This window comes from Mastigoproctus giganteus, chromosome 3, assembly GCF_048544385.1.
Source record: "Mastigoproctus giganteus isolate SK-2022 chromosome 3, ASM4854438v1, whole genome shotgun sequence".
Taxonomy (NCBI): Eukaryota; Metazoa; Arthropoda; class Arachnida; order Uropygi; family Thelyphonidae; genus Mastigoproctus; species Mastigoproctus giganteus.
The window spans coordinates 234,043,159-234,062,742 of NC_143577.1; the positions used below are offsets into that span (position 1 = coordinate 234,043,159).

The 19,584-nt window shown below is 39.0% G+C and overlaps 1 protein-coding gene across 2 annotated transcripts in view; it reads left to right on the forward strand.

The window, feature by feature from the left end:
• The window catches only part of LOC150088854 (piwi-like protein 1), a 178,291-nt gene that overhangs the window by 45,310 nt on the left and 113,397 nt on the right, over positions 1–19,584 (forward strand). For both annotated transcript variants that reach the window (XM_090370941.1, XM_090370942.1), the window contains 2 exons: positions 18,199–18,279; positions 18,370–18,564. In XM_090370941.1, the coding sequence (XP_090227067.1) occupies positions 18,199–18,279; positions 18,370–18,564 (276 nt within the window). The remainder of the gene's footprint in view (positions 1–18,198; positions 18,280–18,369; positions 18,565–19,584) is intronic.

A 19,584-nucleotide genomic window follows, 5' to 3' on the forward strand; every position in this document is an offset into this window, starting at 1 on the left:
AATTTATAGTGGCCTCATACTAGCATTTATGGCCAAAATCACACCGGCCCACCGGGGTTTCCCCGGTAAGGCTTATGGCCAGTCCACCTCTGTCGATAGAGAAAAAAAATATGAAATTGTGAAACGCTTTGAGCAAAATGAAAGACCATGTGATATTGCACGTGCTACAGACCTAAATGAGGCAACGCCGAGAATTACAAAGAATGCGGAGAAAATAAAAACAACTTTCATAGCGGGAACAACTCAAAAGTGTAATTAAAATCCATTAGATTAAGACACAGAATTGGAAGAGATGGAACGGCTGTCATCTGTTTGGATAGAAAATCAAACAAAACACAAATTTGCTTACGATAGAAGCAAAAGCATTAGCAATATTTTATTACGTAATAGTCATAATAAAATACGTAAGCATTTTATTACGGCTATTTTATTTAATATAATAAATTTTTTACGAATAAAATATGTATTTTATTCGTAAAAAATACTTTTTTAGTATTAAAATACTAAAAATACTTTATTATAATATAATAAAAAATATTATTTATTATATTATAATAAAAAAATATATTATATTTCTTATTACGTATTTTAATCGTTATAAAATACTTACTATAACGATTAAAATTACCCGATTATTTATTGTCTTTGGTAATGTTTTGGTTCCAAATATGTGTTCAATCTTGGGTGGTCGGCACCTAACCCCACTTTTCCCATAGGGCCTGTTGTTTATATTGCACGATTTTGCATTGCACGAGGGTTTCTAGGAACACAACTATCGTGCTATACGAGGACAGACTGTATTTAGCTTTTTAAAGCATCTGTTCACTGAAAACAGTGCACTATTTTCACCTCATTAAAATAAACAGGACAGTCACAATGCCTAATGCTCAGATGGCATTCAAACCTACAGTCTTGATTTCTTAGGCAAGGACTTTACTCACTGGACCAGTCTGGCAGTGCGAGTTAACATTTTGACTTAATTCTTGTGATTATTATTCTGTTGGGATTATAGGGATAAGAGCTGCTGTATTAAATAATAAAAATAATGAATTACATCTGGATGCTTAGGCAATATGCATTTCCTTTAAAAAAAAAAAAAAAAAAAAAACCTTCGATTTCGTTTTAGTTAGTTTTTTTAAAATATATTTAGAATTATTGTTTTAACTAAAAAGATATTTTTAAAAACATCTTTATTTAAACTTTGGACTATTTCACATTTGTTATCTTACTTATAGTAATAGTAGTATCCATGCAGTTCAACGAAGCCAGAGGCTTTTGCTGCACTGGTTGGGGGGGGGGGTGAATAGTAGATAAGAAAGTGCAGTTTATTTGCTTTCCTCCTCACATAGGTAACTGCCAGTTAACCTTTGAATTTATTCAAACTGTTAGCCTCAACTACTTGTGAAGGCAACCTGTTCCAGCAATTTCCCACTCGCTGGGTAAAAGAAAACTTCCTACAATTTAATATAAAATCTCTTCCCCTGTTTTTTTGAATTTATGCCCAGATGTTCTGGAATTCTCTATAACAGTGAAAATTCTGTCTTTGTTCATTTTACTAATCCCCTCTCAGAGCCTTATAAACCTCAATAAAGCCTCTGAGGGGCCTGGTTGCCAAGCTCTTTAGCATGTTTGGAATCTTTCCTCATGGTTGCCCATTTGGCAATCTCACCATGTGAGTTGACCATCTTTGTATCTTTCAAGAAGCTCTTGTTTTTTTTTTTTTTTTTTTTTTAAGATTAGGTCTCTATACTTTACAATCGCCTTATACAATGGGAGTATGACCTCCATATCTCTTACAGGATAATGTTCAATAAATCGATAGAACATAATGGGGCCCCCAAGTGCCAAGCGATTTTTCTTAAGCGAATTCTAAAGTGATCCTTCCAAGTGATTTTGTTCTGTTTCATTTCTAGCCGCTCTCTTATTCTCAGTTCATTGTAAGTGGTTCTTCACTTAGCAGATTTTAAGTAGAACCCAGGAAGGAAAATCACCTTTCTTTTTTAGGATATTTATCCATTTTCTTACTAACAAACTAATCCGTCAGCCGCTTAGTCACTAGGTGGCACTGCTCCTGCCTCCCCGTGGTGGGGCCGGAAACCTGAAAGGAAAAATCATCCTTTCAGGGCTAAAAGGAGCAACAATGGACTTGACAAATCACACCTCTCCTGGAATTATGGATCAAACTGATCATAATCGGCAGCAAGATGATCCTAATCCATCTACTGCCATGTGACCCAAAGATGTGACCCAAACCATCTCGCCACTCTTTCTAATTGTTCATTCCCTATCAGACCAACCAGTTAGTAAACTTTCTCCCTTTGTTATACAAAGGTGTCTAGAACATATAGCTGGTCCACCGAAAATGGTTCGCCGCTTGAAATCAGGCGACCTTCTGATAGAATCGACAAATCATCGACATTCTGAGCTTCTTCTTGAAACCAAAACTTTTGGAGGGATTCCCATCAAAGTCACTCCACACGCCACTTTAAATTCATCTAAAGGGGTTATCGTGGAATGGGACCTCCTAAACAGCTCTGAAGAAGAAATCGTACAAGAGCTACAAAACCAGAATGTCATACATGCCAAAAGAATCCTTATTAAAAAGGATGGAAACCTCATTCCAACCCGCACCCTCATACTTACTTTCAGTACTCCAACTCTACCATCATCAGTCAAAGCCGGGTACCTGAATTGCCAGGTAAAACCATACATCCCCAATCCAATAAGATGTTTCAAGTGTCAAAAATATGGCCATTCCCAAACAGTATGCAGAGGACAAGCTATTTGTGCCACTTGTGGCTCAAAAGAACATACCTGTAAAGAATGCAATACACAGTCTCCTCGCTGCCCAAACTGCAAAGGAGACCACCCTGCCTATTCCAGAGACTGTAATATATGGAAAAGAGAAAGGCAAGTTCAAAAATATAAAACTGAACATAAGATTACATATCAAGAAGCCAAAAAGCAGATACCACTATTTCCAGCAGTGAGATCATATGCAGCAACAGCAGCAACTACAGTGCAGAAAACAAAGGTAATTGCAATACAGACTGACATCACAGTCCCACCTAACATCTCAATAGCAGATTGGGCACGTAATCTTCTTTTACAAACAAAACAAAAAGTTGACCAGGCAATTAATACACCCATTGTAATCTCACCAGATGCTGAAGATCCAACACCAACAAGCAGTACAAATTCCACCAAACCTATTGAAAAAACACAAAAAAATACTGACACTATGGATATTGATGAAAAGGAAAAAGAAGATGAACCAGTTCTGGAACTTTACGCAAATGATGACATGGACAGTGGTGGCCGACCAAGCTTCCCCAGAAAAGAAAAAATCAAAACAGATCGATTAAAACAAGCAGCTCATCGTAAGTCATCTGAATCAAGTACTAAACCCAAATAATGCTTACACTTCTACAATGGAATTGTCGTGGCATTTGAAGTAATCTAAGCGATATCAAAGATCTAATTTCCGTATATGCTCCTGCAAGTATCTGTTTGCAAGAAACAAACCTAACTCCGCACATAAGTATTTCAATCAAGAACTACAATCTATATAGGCAAGATCAAAAAACCAATACAGGTCATGGAGGAGTCGCCATTCTTGGATGGAACATTAGAGTCCCATCCAAGCATATTCAGCTACAAACACCCCTTGAAGCAGTCGCGGTACGCATCGTGACTGGAATTACCTTGACTATGATTTCTCTCTACCTTCCACCTAATCATGCGTATACCCTGCAAGAATTTGAGGATTTAATTGAACAATTACCATCTCCTTTTTGTTTGATGGGGGGACCTTAACGGGCATCATATCATCTGGGGATCACTTCGTACAGACAAAAAAGGACAGATGATTGAAAAACTTATAAATAATAGGAACCTAACACTCTTAAACACAGGTACTCACACCCATGTCCACTTACCAACAGGGACTACCTCTGCAATTGATCTCACCATCTGTTCCCCAGCTCTCTTTCCTCTCCTTGACTGGTCTGTTTCCGATGATCCCTATAGCAGTGATCATTTCCCAGTTGTTTGTCACCTACTAGCAAATGATGTACAGCAACCTATAAGAGGTATAAAATGGAAATTTTGCAAAGCAAACTGGGAAAAATACCAATATGCTGCTTCTTTAGATGAGAAAATCATAAGACATACTGATATCAATAATGCTGTTACTCATATCACAAATCAAATAATTTCTGCAGCAAACATTGCAATACCAAAGACAGCTCACCAGTCTCATAAACATTACAAGCAGTGGTGGAATGAAGAATGCTTGGAAGCAAAGAAAGAAAAAAATAAGGCTTGGAATCAATTCAGAAAGTATCCCACCACCACTAATCTCATAAAATATAAGAAAGCCAGAGCAAAAGCACGCTATATACGCCGGAAATCTCAGAAAGAATCCTGGATATCTTTTACAAGCAAAATTAATAGAAATACGGACAGCAGAATAATATGGAATAAAATTCGACAAATTTCAGGCAAATATACAACCGTCCCTAAACCGATCATAAGCTGGAAAGGTCATGACATAACTGAACCAGAAAAAATTGCAAATCTACTAGGAGAAACATTTGAGGAATTGTCAGCAACAACGTCATAGAGACCAATCTTTCAAACATATAAAGCTCAAATCGAAAAATACAAAATTAATTTCCATGCAGCTCATGAGATTTCATACAATCAATCCTTCACTATAAATGAATTGCATAAAGCCCTAGCCAAATCTAAAGAAAGTGCAGCAGGTCTGGATGGAATCCATTATCAAATGATCAAACACCTCCCTAAAAATTCTTTATACATGCTGTTACTGCTATATAATAGGATATACCTTGAGGAGGATACATATCCAGACTCTTGGCGACATTCGTTTGTACTGGCCTTTCCAAAACCTGGGAAGGACCATTCAAATCCATATAACTATCGTCCCATCGCGCTCACTAGCTGCTAGGTAAAATTTTAGAAAAAATGGTGAACGATCGGTTAACATGGTTTCTTGACTTCCATAACCTCCTTAGTCCTAGTCAATATGGTTTTCGGAAAAATAGATCAACAATAGACATAATGACAAAAGCTGAATCAAATATTCGCAATGCCTTTCTCCGAAACGAACACCTTGTAATGATATGCCTTGATATTGAAAAGGCATTCGATACTACGTGGAGATATGGTATCCTTCATGAATTGCACAAATTAGGTCTTCGAGGCCATCTACCAAAGTTCCTTCAGAATTTCATGACTAAAAGAACTTTTCAAGTCCGCTACCATCATATCCTGTCTCTAATATACAATCAAGAACAGGGGGTCCCCCAAGGCTCAGTCCTCAGTGCAATCCTTTTTGCTATCAAAATAAACCCTGTAACAGAAGTTATTCCAGCAACAATTGAAACCTACCTATATGCCGACGACCTCACAACATTATGTCACTCACAGAATATTCGGACAATCGAGAGGCAGCTCCAATGTGCTATTAACAAAATAGAATCCTGGTCCATCTATAATGGATATCGAATCTCAGTACAAAAGACAGCGGCAATACACTTCTGCAGAAAACGAAAGATGCATCCTGATCCAGAACTAAGGATAAGCAATCAACAAATTCCACTCAAACAGAGTATCCGGCTACTAGGACTAATCATGGATCAAAAATTAAATTTCCTAGAACACATAAAATATCTACGTACAATGTGCTTAAAGAAATTAAACATTCTACGAGCTGTATCAGCCATGACATGGGGAGCTGATCGTTATTCATTTTTGCATCTTTATCGTGCAATGATAAGATCTAAATTAGATTATGGTTCTTCCATTTACTCCTCAGCTAGGAAAAGTGTGTTAAACTGGTTAGATCCAATTCATCCCAATGCATTACTTGTTATTTCAGGAGCCTTCCGTACCTCACCTGTGTATAGCCTATACACAGAGATCCATGAACTCCCACTCAGTCTTCGTAGACAAGTTCTTCTTATGAACTATGCTGCGAAAGTTCAAAGCCTTCCTGGACATCCAACATGGCAATACCTGTATAAACCGAAATGGGAAAATTTATATACGAACAAACCTAATATATGCAAACCTGCAGGTATCCGACTAAAAGAAATACTCTCACAATTGAACTTAAGTATGGATAAAATCTACCAAGATACCCCCACAGCCCTTCCACCGTGGAAAATCAGTTCAGTTGACTGTGACATGTCGCTCATAAAATGGAAACAGAGAAATATCCCAAGTCAACATATAAAACAGCTCCATTCCTCTTATGTAACGCAATTCTCTGACTATTCTCATCTATATACTGATGAATCCAAGACGGCCACACACGTTGGTGCTGCTGTTGTATTGCCAAACAACATAATCTCACAGTCTCTTCCAATAGAGTGCAGTATCTTTAGTGCCGAATTGTTTGCAATAAGTCTCGCCCTAGATCACATTGCCAAAACTTCCCTCGTAAAAAGTATCATTTTCACAGACTCATTAAGTGCAATATATGCTTTACAGACAGAAGAACATCCATCTCATCCGTATGTAAGAAAAATTCTTTCCTCCTTATCACGCCTTAGGGAAAACAAACAAAGAGTCAGATTCACTTGGATTCCTGGACATTCTGGAATACTCGGCAATGAACGTGCAGATGATGCTGCAAAACATCCATCTAACAAAAATTCTCACTTGCATAAAATACCACTCAATGACTTTAAAAACATCAATCGAAAAGCCTCTGAAAATATATGGACGCAGACCTGGAAATCTCAAACAAACAATAAATTATACCAAATCAAACAACAGCAGAAATCCTGGAAATCAAGTTTTCGGTCAAATAGACATGAAGAGGTTATCCTCGCCCGGCTTCACATCGGACACACATATTTAACACACTCTTACCTCCTAATGAAAGACGATCCTCCACAATGCCCTTAGTGTCTGACCACACTAACAGTGAAGCACATCATCATAGAATGTCCACGATACCAAATTGCCCGTCAATCGGCTTTCAAATCAAATTCAAATGAGCCATTAAGCCTTGAACTCATTATGGGAGTAAAATCAAACGTCAGTGAACTCTTATCATACCTCAGCTTAATAAACTTAACTAATCATATCTAATATGTTAAATCAATAACAATATAACAGGAAATAACAAAACTTGAACAGGCGCAATATAGCTGAAGTTGCTCTTGCGCCATTAAACAACAACAACAACAACATTATGGGCTTTCCTGGCTGCCTGTTTATGCTGCTCAGAAAACTTCATATCTGCCCATATAACTCCTGGATCCCTTTTTCCTTAACTGTGTAATTTATTTTCGGGTTGCTATTCCCCAAGTGACCTTGCATTTTGCTGCATTAACACATAGCTGCCACCTTTATGACTATTCTTGAAGCCTGTTCAAATCATCCCGAAGGAGCACTGTTTGTACTGATCATTAACTACTCTACCAATCTTTGTCGTCTGCAGATTTTGAGATCAAGCCTTCTATCCTATCATCGACATTGTTTATGAAAATCAGAAACAGCAGTGGTCCAAGAACTGATCGTTGAGGACACCACTTCTGACTTTATGCCTACTAATAGCTTACTAAGTTGGTTTTGTTAAGGGAAAATCGTGTTAAACTGTGTGTTTTTTAGAATGCCATATATTTATGTAAATGTCTCTGGATTGAACTCTTAATCATTGTTTCTAAGATTTTCCCTACCACTGAAGTCAGACTAGCTGGTCTATAGTTATCAACTTTGCTCTTTGAACTACCTTTATGTTTTGGTGTTGCATTGGCACTTCTCCAATCCAAAGGAATCTCTCCCGAGTCGAAAGATGATTTACTTTGGTGGTACAATGCACTCCCTGGTGACCTCCCTCAAAATTACTGGTATATGCCATCAACTCCAGGAGCCTTACTTTTCTGTATGCTTGAAAGATTTTCTAATAAACAGTCATCTGTAATTTAAAAATTGCTAATTTTATACAACTCAGCCTCACTTGTGCAGCTTCTCAGCATGAAGGGCATTTTTTTTAGTATAGACAGATGTACCTGTTCAATTCATCTGCAACATCAGCTAAGTAGTCTGACTTTCCCACACCAAGTGCATAAGGGTCCAGCCTGATTTGTTTTTTTTTTTTTTTTTTTTCCCCTTCCTAGTATTCACATACATGAAAAATGCCTTGTACCCATTCTTTGTGCTTCTGGCCAGTGCTTTCTCATGTGCAGCCTTGGCCTCTCTAACTTTATCTGTGATACTGTTGCAAATAAACTTGTAGCTGTTGTATGCGTCAGTACTATTTTTCACTCTGTAATTGTCCCATGATATCTCTTTCTGTTCTATTTGACTGGCCAGTTCTGCATTCATCCATTTCGTGTTCCTCCTTGAAATATATTTTTTAATGGTATGTATGCAGTAATGGCTTCTGTATTTTTTGCCTTAAAGGTACTCCATAATTCAAGTGTATTCAACCTTGCTCTGTAATCTGCCTAAACTGTCAAAGACCTCTCTTCTGAAATTAAAACTTGTGGCTTTACCTTTAACTGCTGTAACATCTCCATCTTCCAACTAACAACTGTGTGATCACTGCCTGCCAGTGGTGTTTGTATTTTAGGCCCTGTGGTGTCATCTAATTTATGAGTAATGATGAGGTCAGGAATGTTCTCACCCTTAGTATTCTCTGACATGTTGGTAAAATTAATAATCATCTAGTTTATTTAGAAATTTTTTCCCCAAAGGTGAGTTTTCCCCCTGTATTCCAGTTAATCTCTGTTTGGTTTTTAGGATCATTAGCAACTAAGGCCATATTGCTCCGGGGATACGCGGTGGTCATTCCCTGACCTTTCCGCATCCTCCGTATGTGGTGGTCATGGGCTCGAACCCCGGTCTAATCAAGAAGCGTGTGCTACGCACTGCTGCTCCTGCCCACCTGGCTACGGAGGCGCCATTCCAGTTAATCTGGGACAGATTGAAGTTGCCCCTAAATAATTAGGCTTGTTTTTCTATCATTTGCTATTACTGTTACCACCAATTTAAAATAAAGAACTTTCACATCTTGCTACACATGGGATGTGGGAACGAGAGTAGCCTTGCGTAGGCGAAGTTTTTACGGCTCAGGAAAATAGAAGTTTTTTTCTGTTTTATTAACTTAAATTGGCATATTAATTTATTTTCTATAGTAGCTTTATATTCCTAGTTACGATACTTAGTTTAAATTTTAACTTAGAGATTTTGTAGGTTATTACTTAGTATCTGTAAGGGTATCCAATCCATGTGTTTTACAAATTTTGCAGAGCCAGTGAATGGGAGTTTTTATCTATATTTAGATGCTTTATTGACTAATTGTTATATTAAATTATTTTCTATAAGTAGCTTATAGACCTAATCAAGATCCTTAGTTTATTCTGAATTGAGACAGCGAGAATTTGGAAGTTAATACTTAAGTGTCCGTAGATTTACCGTTCGTAACTTGCCACCATTGTTATACGATACAACATTATATTCCGAACTAGATAGCATTAGCTTAGTATAGTATATAATATCAATCAGAAAAATTTATTAATCTTGTTGAACTTCATTGTCAATTAAATTGTACTTTTTAACTAAATATATATGATGACTTAAATTTTACAAACGTAACATAATTAATTAATACATAACTGATGCGGAAGTTATATAAAGAAACTCGAAGATAATACTTGATATTAAATAAATATGTAATGCAATATGGCCTTAGTTGCTAATGCTTCTAAAAACAAAATAACAACAACAACATAGATATAGTGTTACAACTGCGTTGGGATACAAGTTTAGGGTTATAATTTTTGTATTGAAATTGAATCGAAATCATGACTCAGATCAGAGCAGCAAAGCAAAAGGCTCAAGCTAAATGGAGTGCTGTGGCTCAAGGGAGAACTGAGGGGGGGGCAGTTGCCCTATGAATCACAGCCTTTTAAAATGCGCTGCTTGCTTGATGTTTGTGGACAATCAGGTACGGGACACGATATTGCCAAGGGAGATGTCTTTGTGTGTGCGCGCGCAATGTGAGGAAATGAGGCGACAACTCAGCATTGTTATGGACATACGAGAGCTTGAAGGACAGGGTGAATGCCCTCGAAGGATCTAAATTGAGGGGCCCATCAAGCTTCTCAGCTGCCCACATCAACACTAGAGCTTGCACTTGATCATCACGGAACACAGCGGCAACTCCCAAGGTAGAATGCACTGGTCCCACAGGAACTAGTAGTTGTTGGTGACTCTATTGTCAGGGAAATGGGGAACATGCTAGGTAAAAAGGATAGGTGGAACAGGACCAGGGTATGTCTGCCAGGGGCAAAGGTTTATGACGTAGAGCAGATATCACCTTTTAAGGGCACAAAAGGTGACATTGTTGTACACTTTGGCTCTAATGATATTAAGAGTAGGAGACCAGCAGAATTGCTTAACAAGTTTTTTTTTTTTTTTTTTTTTTATGAGAACCCCAAGTACAAGTCACTGTTGAAAAAAAACAGTGAATTAGTGTTGAATTTGAAAGTGTCTGCAATTCTGCCCAGACACAATAGGAGGGAGTATATGATGAGAGCCTTGTCGATCAATTCAGCACTGGAAAGATTGTGCGAGGTTCAAGGGGTAGAATTTTTTTCAGCCTGGTCTGTACTTGATAACAGGAGAGACTGTTTCTACAGGGATGGGACACACTTAAATAGAAAAGGTGCAAGAATATTTGCTGATGCTATCGAGGCAGTGTTAGGTGGGTTGGAAAACTGCTAGATTGGGGGGATACAAGGACTAATAGATTAACAGTAGCCACTGGCAGAGGTGAAAGTGATTCTTGCACTGCTTCTATTGGAATGAGCAGCAGCATGGAAAACAAGATGCAGAGTATTTCAGAGACTACTGGGAGTCATTGCGATACAAGTAAACATATGGGTTGTGTTAGGAATAGCTAATAGGAACAAGTGCATGTATACTTGAATATATATCACCAGTGCTAGGAGTTTGGTAAATGAATTTGAGGTATTGCTCAAAACACCAAAGGCAGATATGTTGGGATATCAGAGACATGGTGTCACACAGATATAAGGAATGCAGAACTGGAATTTGGAGAGTGCAATGTATACAGGAAGGATAGATAGGATACGAAGGGAGGAGGGGTTATGCTATTAGTTAAGAAACATAAAACCCAAGGAAGTGAAGCCAGTCCACATCGCTGAACAGTGCAGTGTCGAGTCAGTTTGGTGTGACATAAGCATTGGGAGATCAAATTTGAGAGTATTATAGGCCTAATGACTCTGATGAGTATAATAATAAACTGTGCAGGGAAATATAGTGGGCTAATAAATCAGAGAGTCTTAATAATGGGGGATTTTAATTTCCCAGATATTGACTGGAATTTGTGGGTTGGTTGCTCACACACTAGCAAGGCTTTTGTGGATTTATTGGATGATTGTTTTCTACATCAGCATGTTCGGGAGGCAACTAGAGGGAGTAATACTCTTGATCTGATTATCAGTAGTGATTCTTCATGCATTAAGAATCTGCAGATAAAAGAATCACTAGGTAGCAGTGATCAGTGTGCTGAAGTGGGATTTATTCAAAGAGGTAACTACCATCAGGGGTAAAGGGAAGGGTTTTTGCTTTCATAAAGGCGACTACGGAGGTCTGAGACAGTATTTAAATTCTATACAGTAGGACCAACTGATAATGTTACCAACAGCAAATTCAAAAATGGGAATTCAAAATGAGTACTGTATACAGGTCTGGAGGCCTCATTTTAAGAAGGATATCGAGCTGTTGGAACGAGTACAGAGAAGGGCAACAAGATTAGTGAATGGAACAAAGGGTTGCTCTTATGAAGAAAGGCTTAAATTTTGCAAATTACAGTGTCTGGAGACTAGGCACCTGCGAGGTAAACCGATTGAGGTGTATAAAGCCTTGAATGGTTTGCGCATACTCAATGCTTATGGGATTCTTCCTCTTGCTTAGAATAATCACCCGAGAGGGCATAAATTCAAATTGAGGAAAGACAGATGTAGGATAGATGTGCGGAAGCTTGCCTTTAGCCAGTGGGTAGTTGGTTGGTTGAACAGACTTCCATCTTTTGTTGTGGAATTTGTTAGCCTAAATAAATTTAAGGCTGAGCTGGACAGGTATTTGGAATGAATGGATGGTTGAAATGGGAGTTTTTTTTTTTGGGTGATGCTTCATAAGCTTGCTTTCTTGCATCATATGCCTCTCCTAATGCTATCATTGTTGTGGTAGCAAACAAGAATTCATGAGGTGAGTACAAGTATTACTTTGTCCCATATTATCAGATAAATGCAGATCTATATTACCTTTCTCCTTCATTAACTATAAGTTTCCCCAAACCCATAATTATTCTCAGTAATACTGGCTAAAATCCTTGCACCACCTTTGTTCAAATGAATACCACTTCAAACAGATTAATTCTACCTAGAAGTGCAGGCGACGCTGATAAATTTTCCCTCTAAAGCAGTGGTTTTCAACCAGGGTTCCACGTAATTTGAGTTTAAGTTACTTGAACGTTTTTATATATTTATTTCATTATAAGAAAAAAGTACATCCTTATTATTGTGTTCCATAAACTACAACAACAGTACAGTGGGACCCCAACATCTGATGGCAATTTGTTCCACAAAACGCATTGTATATTGAAAATATTGTAAGTTGAAACCAATAATACATTGATTTCCTGTAATTTGTTCTAAACTCTAGGTAGGCCACCCCACAACACAAAATAGGTATTTCGTACATGTTATTCTTGGTTTTTACATTGAAAATGAGTGTTTTATAGAGATTATATTTAATAAGTAGTTATAAAACATCTTAAAAAAAAAAAATTAAAAAAACAAGTCTAAGGTAAATTAGCATTTACCTTAGACTTGAAGTGCAGGGATGATGAAATCAGTAGTGACATAGAGGTGGTGGGATTACATCAGATGTCAGGTATCTTTTTAGTCTGCTGCTACTGGCTGGCAAACACTGTTCAAAGTGGACTGTTTCTGATGACTTTTTTGTAGCTTCCTGGAGTAAGAAATGACTGTCTTCCATTTTGCATATCATGAGTTCGGTGTTTTCAATGTTGGGGTGTTTTTTTTATCACTTCTCTTAAATGCTCCCAACAAGAAATGACAGTCTTCAGCTTACACTTTTTTGGGTGTCCTCTTCCTCTCCAGTGTCACTCTTCATAATTTTCTCCAACTCTTGTAGCTCCTCTGTCGTTAGCTCACGCCCACTGGTGTCAGTAATGGCCTCCACACCCATTGATTTACCAAGAGTGATAATATCATTTGTCAAAGCACAATCATCTTCAAATCAGTCAAAGTTATGGATGATTAAAGGCCAGATGTTTTTCCAGGCTGAATTTAAGCATCTGGTGGAAGCATCATTCCAAGAACTTAAATTAGTCTCACTCAGTCCAGGATGTGTTATACTTCGACCTCCAAAAAACTTTGAGAATGAGTGCAATTTTAACAGAAGTCACTGCAAAGCAACTTACAAACATTTTCTTGAAGTTTGCAATCACTTGCTGTCCTTTGGTTGAAGAAGAGGAGTGGTAAAGTGTAAAGTGTGTTTAGGGTCTAACGGCACCAGGGGTTACCCCCATCTCCGTGTAGTCTACATTGTCGCGTGTTACAGAACACTGTAAAGGCCAGAGATTTAAAAGTGTATGGATATTGTTGGATGTAGTGTCGTGTACCGTTGTTCATCTGGCTATTTAGCCGCTGGACCCCTACTGAGGCCCAACGTTGCCCACACTTAGCCCCGTGGAGGCAAGCCAGGTACACCAGTATTTTTAAATAAGTACTCTGGCAGGTCCTGCCACCTAATTTCCTGGGATTTCAGTGGCTAGGACCAAAAAAAAAAAAAAAAAAAAGTGGGGGGTACGCTAGAGATTGGGTCAGGCCAAGGAGTTTTAAGTTATACAGTGTGGAATTAAGAATTTTGGGTGTAGGGCTAGTATAATTTTGACATGGGATGAACGCTAGTTGGAAAGCTAGAGGGGGAGGGAAGACTAAAGGCTGGGGGGTGAGAGACAGAAGTATAGGGTCGATAGAGTAGATGACCCCAAAATCAGTGAGGCAGGCCCATGCCACACCAGAAGGAAAGGGGGGGCGGGTAGGAGACAGGGGGACCTTCACCTCCTCCCCGCCAGGACAGGGGAGAAACAGGGCCGTGCAAGGGAGCACGGGTTCAGGATCGCCACGTGGCATTAGCAGCAATGCTGCGTGAAGTCATAGTTGACAGAGTCCAGTCCGAGAAGGTAAGATTCGAGTAGTGCAGTCCTGGGACAGACAGGTCCCGTCCGGGTGGTGAAGTCATTTCAGTAGTGAGCTGCATGAAGATGTATTTGGTAGAGTCAATCAGAGAGGATCAAATCCGAGTAGTGTCAATCCTGGGACAAAGAAGTCCCGTCCAGATAGTAGAGTCATTTCAGTGGTGAGTCAACTTGGTGGGAGGCGAAGCTGGAGCGGCAGTCATGGTAGATGAAGGTGATGTTGAGATTGCATTGTAAAGGCACAATTATTGTGCAGGTTGAAAGTCTTCACGGGGATTGCAGTGTGCTGAAGCAAGTAGTGGTCTTAACACATGGCTGTTTAGGCCGTTTCATTGTCTGGTTGGGTCTGATTTTGTGGTTGTGGTAGGGTTTTCCGCCTCGTGAAGAGGCCCTGAGCAAAGTTAGAGAAGGCTGTATAGGTATGGTGGTCTTCCAGGAGATGTTGCTCCTGATCTCTCGGGATGAAATGAATTTGTGTGATGAGAGAAGATCTGAGGTCATCATATAGTAAGCAGTCATGCATCAAGTGGTCCCAGGTTTCCTGGGCACCACAGGTGCAAAGGGGGCTGTCAGAAAGTCCAAGAAGGTTCAGTTTGCTGCGAAAGGCACCATGCCCTGTTAGGAGGTACGTGGTTAGAAGGCCTGGGGAGAACCAGGATGGTGATTTGGGATATACTTTGCATATGTCTGGTATAAATTTGCGGGTGATGGCCCCTTTGGTCGATTCAGACCATCTGGCTTGCCAGGTCTGTTGTAAGTAGGTTAGGAGTCTGCTTTTTTCGCTGGAATAAGTGTTAGCAGGATCCGTGGTAAAATCAATAAAGGTAGTAGACTTTCCTCTGCTGAGTTGATACATCATCCCCACATGGGCCACCTCAAGGTCTAGGGGCAGTACACCGGCGAGGACTTGTAGGGCGTGCGTGCTGGAGGTGCAACATGCTCTGGTTATCGTAAGGAGAATTGGCCGTTGAATGATATTCAGCTTTCTTCGTCCTACCACAGTGGAGGCTTTGGTGAACCATATGCCAGAACCGTAGGTGATAGCTGGTATGAATATGGCTTTATACAGTAAGGCTAGAGTGCGTTTTTGAGCCCCCAATCTCGGCGGGTCACCCTGGCAACCAGTGCAATGTAATTTCTAATTTTCTTTTGTAGATAGTTGAGATGTGGGAGAAATGTTAGTTTGCTGTCGATGATAATGCCAAGGAGTTTCAGCTGAGTAACAAGCTTGATGGTTGTGCCATGTATCTTGATTTGAGGCGGCCTCCGTGGATCAAGATAGCCCTTCAGGAGAATGGATTGAGTTTTTGTGGATGAGATGGTCAGATGGTTTTTCCGGACCCACGCTTGAAGGGTGGTAAGAGCTCTGTTGGCAGATACTTCAAGTTGAGCCCTGGAGTCCCCTGCCAGGATCAGGGAGAGATCAGCAGCATATGCCAAGGTCTGGACATCGCCTAAGTCAGTACTGAGAAGCTCGTCGAGTACAGAGTTCCAGAAAAGGGGGCCCAGGACAGAGCCCTGAGGGCAACCTCGGTGGACACGACGTTCCACACTGGAGAAGGGAGCCTGAACCACAATGCTCCTGTCACTGAGATAGCTGGCAATGCAGTTGTAGAGATTTCCTGGGAGCTCAGCGCGTCTCAGCCGTCCGAGGACGCTAGGCCACCATAAGGAGTGGTGTTGGTTGGAAAAAAATTTGACTTGCACAAAGTCAAATTGTGCTCAAGGGATTGGACAAGGTCGGGATAATGGTCTGGCTCATTAGCCACAGGAGCAGTGTCTTCACAGGAAGCTTATTTTTCTCAAGATTACTCTTCACTGAAGGACAGAAAATTTCAAGCGCCAATTCATTGAAAACATATCTCATAACGCAGGCCTTCTTATTGCTGCTCCAAAACACTCCCAACATGCCTTTGTTGATGTTTTGTTCTTTAAATACTCTGGAGATGTTAGAGTGATACACCAGCAAAGGCTTCAGCTGAAAATCTCTAGAAATATTGGCACCTAATGGGAGAGTGAGTCTATCTTCCATAGGCTTATGTCCAGGTAAACTAGCATCATTCTTATGTTTTGTAATGAACATTCTCCTGGGCATTCCCTTTCAGAAGAGGACTGTTTCGTATAATTAACAAAAATACACTGTGCCGACACACTGGAAAAATGCATCAAACAGAAGATAAAGAAATTGTTTGAAGTACTGTGACATGTGGGAATGTTGTGTTGAACAATAACAAAGACGGTAATTGGTTGAGAATAATCATACGAATGATGTTCCGCGTGTCACATGTCTGAAAATTTCCACCACATCATTTCAGCTATATCAGCACCTCTGTAGCCAGGTGGGCAGGAGCAGCAGTGTGTGTAGCACACGCTTCTTGATTAGACTGGGGTTTGAGCCCGTGACCACAAATACGGAGGATGTGGAAAGTTCGGGGAATGACCACCACATATCCCCGGAGCAATATGGCTTTAGGTTGCTAATGCTCCTAAAAACCAAACAACTACTACATTTCAGCTATATCGGAAAGCCATCGGTTCTTGCAAGTGTCATCGGTCCTTAAAATAAAAGATTGTATGGAAGGTAAATCGGTTCCTGAGAATACCGGAATTAGAGGCCCCACTTTATTTACATATGTCAACTGATTCTATTTACAATTCCAAAATAAAATTAAAAAATACAAAAAAACCTCACACTATAAAAGATAAGTTTCATTACATACAATATTACGTTATGGTTAACCCTTTGTGCTCCCTTGTCGAGTGGAACTTGACATAACAAAACATGTGCCTCAGGACTTATGTATTGAATTAAGCTTGACAATATCATTTAACATTTTTTTTTAATATTTCACACACACACACACACACACACACACACACACACACACACACACACACACACACACACACACACACACACACACACACACACACACACAGAGAGAGAGAGAGAGAGAGAGAGAGAGAGAGAGAGAGAGAGAGAGAGAGAGAGAGTTGGATCTAACAGGTAGAAAATTGAGTAGGGGTGCCACAAAATAAAATAAATTATTAATATAAAATAATAAAATAAATGTTTTAAGGGTGCCATTATTAAAAAAGGTCAAACCACTACTTGAGATAATCCCTGCTATTGTGTTTGGGCAGAATTGTAGAAACATATACATTCAGACCTAACTTGACATTTTTTCAGCATGGTCCTATATTTATCCAACAAATGGTCAGTTTATGTTTAATCTTGTTAGTTCCCAAATGAATAGAATGCTCTCTTTAACCTCCCTTAAAATCTGCCAGCCTGTTGTTATCGTCATCATTTGTTGCACCCAGCAAACACACCCTAGTCCTGATCTGCCTATCTTTATTACAAAAAACATTACCCGTTCCTGTGACAATAGTCTCCCAATAAAACTAGATCACAGTCAGCTAAAGCGGTATGTACCTGACTGTTCTTATCTGAGACCTGAATTGGGATGCATCACTTGACAGGTCATGAGATACTGCAGTCCCTGACCATTTCCAAGTTACTTTGTTTCCAGGGCAAGCACTTGTTTCTTCAGTGATTCAAATTCTTCTTCTTGGAGTGCACCAAGTTCTAATTTGAGATGGTACACTCTTTACATTGGATGCAAAGAAAAGAATCGTCAGTTGAGAGCTACGTTTGTCTATTAGACCAACCTTAGAATACATGCGACGAGCTTATATTGTAAGTAGATCTTGTAGCAACCATTAATCAGGAAGAATACAAAATTTAAATTTACAATATATTTCAGAATTTAAATTACCAATATATTACAGATTTTAACAATTGATTGATTTATTTCGAAATGTTTGGCTATGCTTTTTTTTAATGGATGGTTAATAGTATATCATACTAACGTTCAATTCATTTTTCTGTTTTGTTTCAGAAACCTCCAACATCTGAACCATACACTGATTGGTCGCTATTACTATGACCATAATTTATTAACCAGAGCTGATAGATATCAGTAAGTTATGTAGATCATGATATTTTGACAAATTTTGTTCTTTTTATTTCCTCATTTTAAAATGTACTTCATAAAATATTTTATTTTCAGTCTTGAAATTTGGCCTGGTTGGGTGACATCCATTAAGCAGCATGAGATAAACGTGATGATGATGGTAGATATATCGCACAAGATTGTTAGAACCGACACGGTTCTTGATCAAATGGAGGAGATAAGGCAACGGGACCCAAGGAATTATTTACAAACTTGTGTAAATATGATAGTTGGGTGCATTGTCATGACAGGGTAAGTATCACTTTCTTAATCTGCTTAAATGCAATCATTTTTATGTGGATTATCTTGGTTTTTTGTAAACATCCAGTTTCACATTTAATTAGTATAGGTGTTCATGTGCATTTAGTTAAATTTTCTGAAGTTTTCATGTTAAGTCTTGGCTTATTACTGTCTCATCATCACCTTATAACTATGAACTGAGACCTGAATTTTAGTATTAGAATTAGCTGTATAGTGCAAGGAAGCTGCAGGCTTTTGCTGCACCATCCAAAAAAAAGGAAAAAGTAGGTAAGAAAATAGACATTGCTGTCATCACCACGTAGGTAACTATCCAGTTGATCTTTGAATTTCAAACTGTCAGCTTCAACTACCTGCAGAGGCAACTTGTTCTAGTGATCAACAACTCATTGACTGAAAATGAACTACCCACAGTCTAGTCCTAGACCTTTCCCTTGTAATTTGAATTTAAGGTCCATAGTTGTGGATTCTTGAACAGTGAAAATCTTACCCTCATTCGTTTTACTAACCTCTCTCAGAGACTTAACTTCTGTAAGATGCCTGGTTGCCAAGCTCTGTAGCCTACGTAATTGAAGATTTTTTTTTTTTCTCATTTGGTTGCCCTTCTGCCAATCTTTCCATTCAAGTTGTCTATCTTTGGACTCTTTCAAGAAGCTCAATGTTTTTTTTTTTTTAGGTAATGTTTCCATACTTGGACACAGTATGTCTTAATTGTTGTTAATTCAACCCTACCAAGTGTATAAGTTATTTTGGGATTGCTGTTCTCCAGGTGCAATTTGCTGCATTAAAATGTGGCTAATGCTTTTCTGACCACTCAAAGCCTTTTCAAAGTCATCCTGAAGGAGCACTGCTTGGCACTGGTCATTAACAATTCTCTCAATCTTTGCATTATCTGCAAATTTTGACATCACATCATCTTTCCCTTTGTCAGTGTCATTTATAAATATATATTTTTTTATATTTAATGTCATTCATCTCCATATAGCTGATATTATCAACTTTTGCACCTTTAAA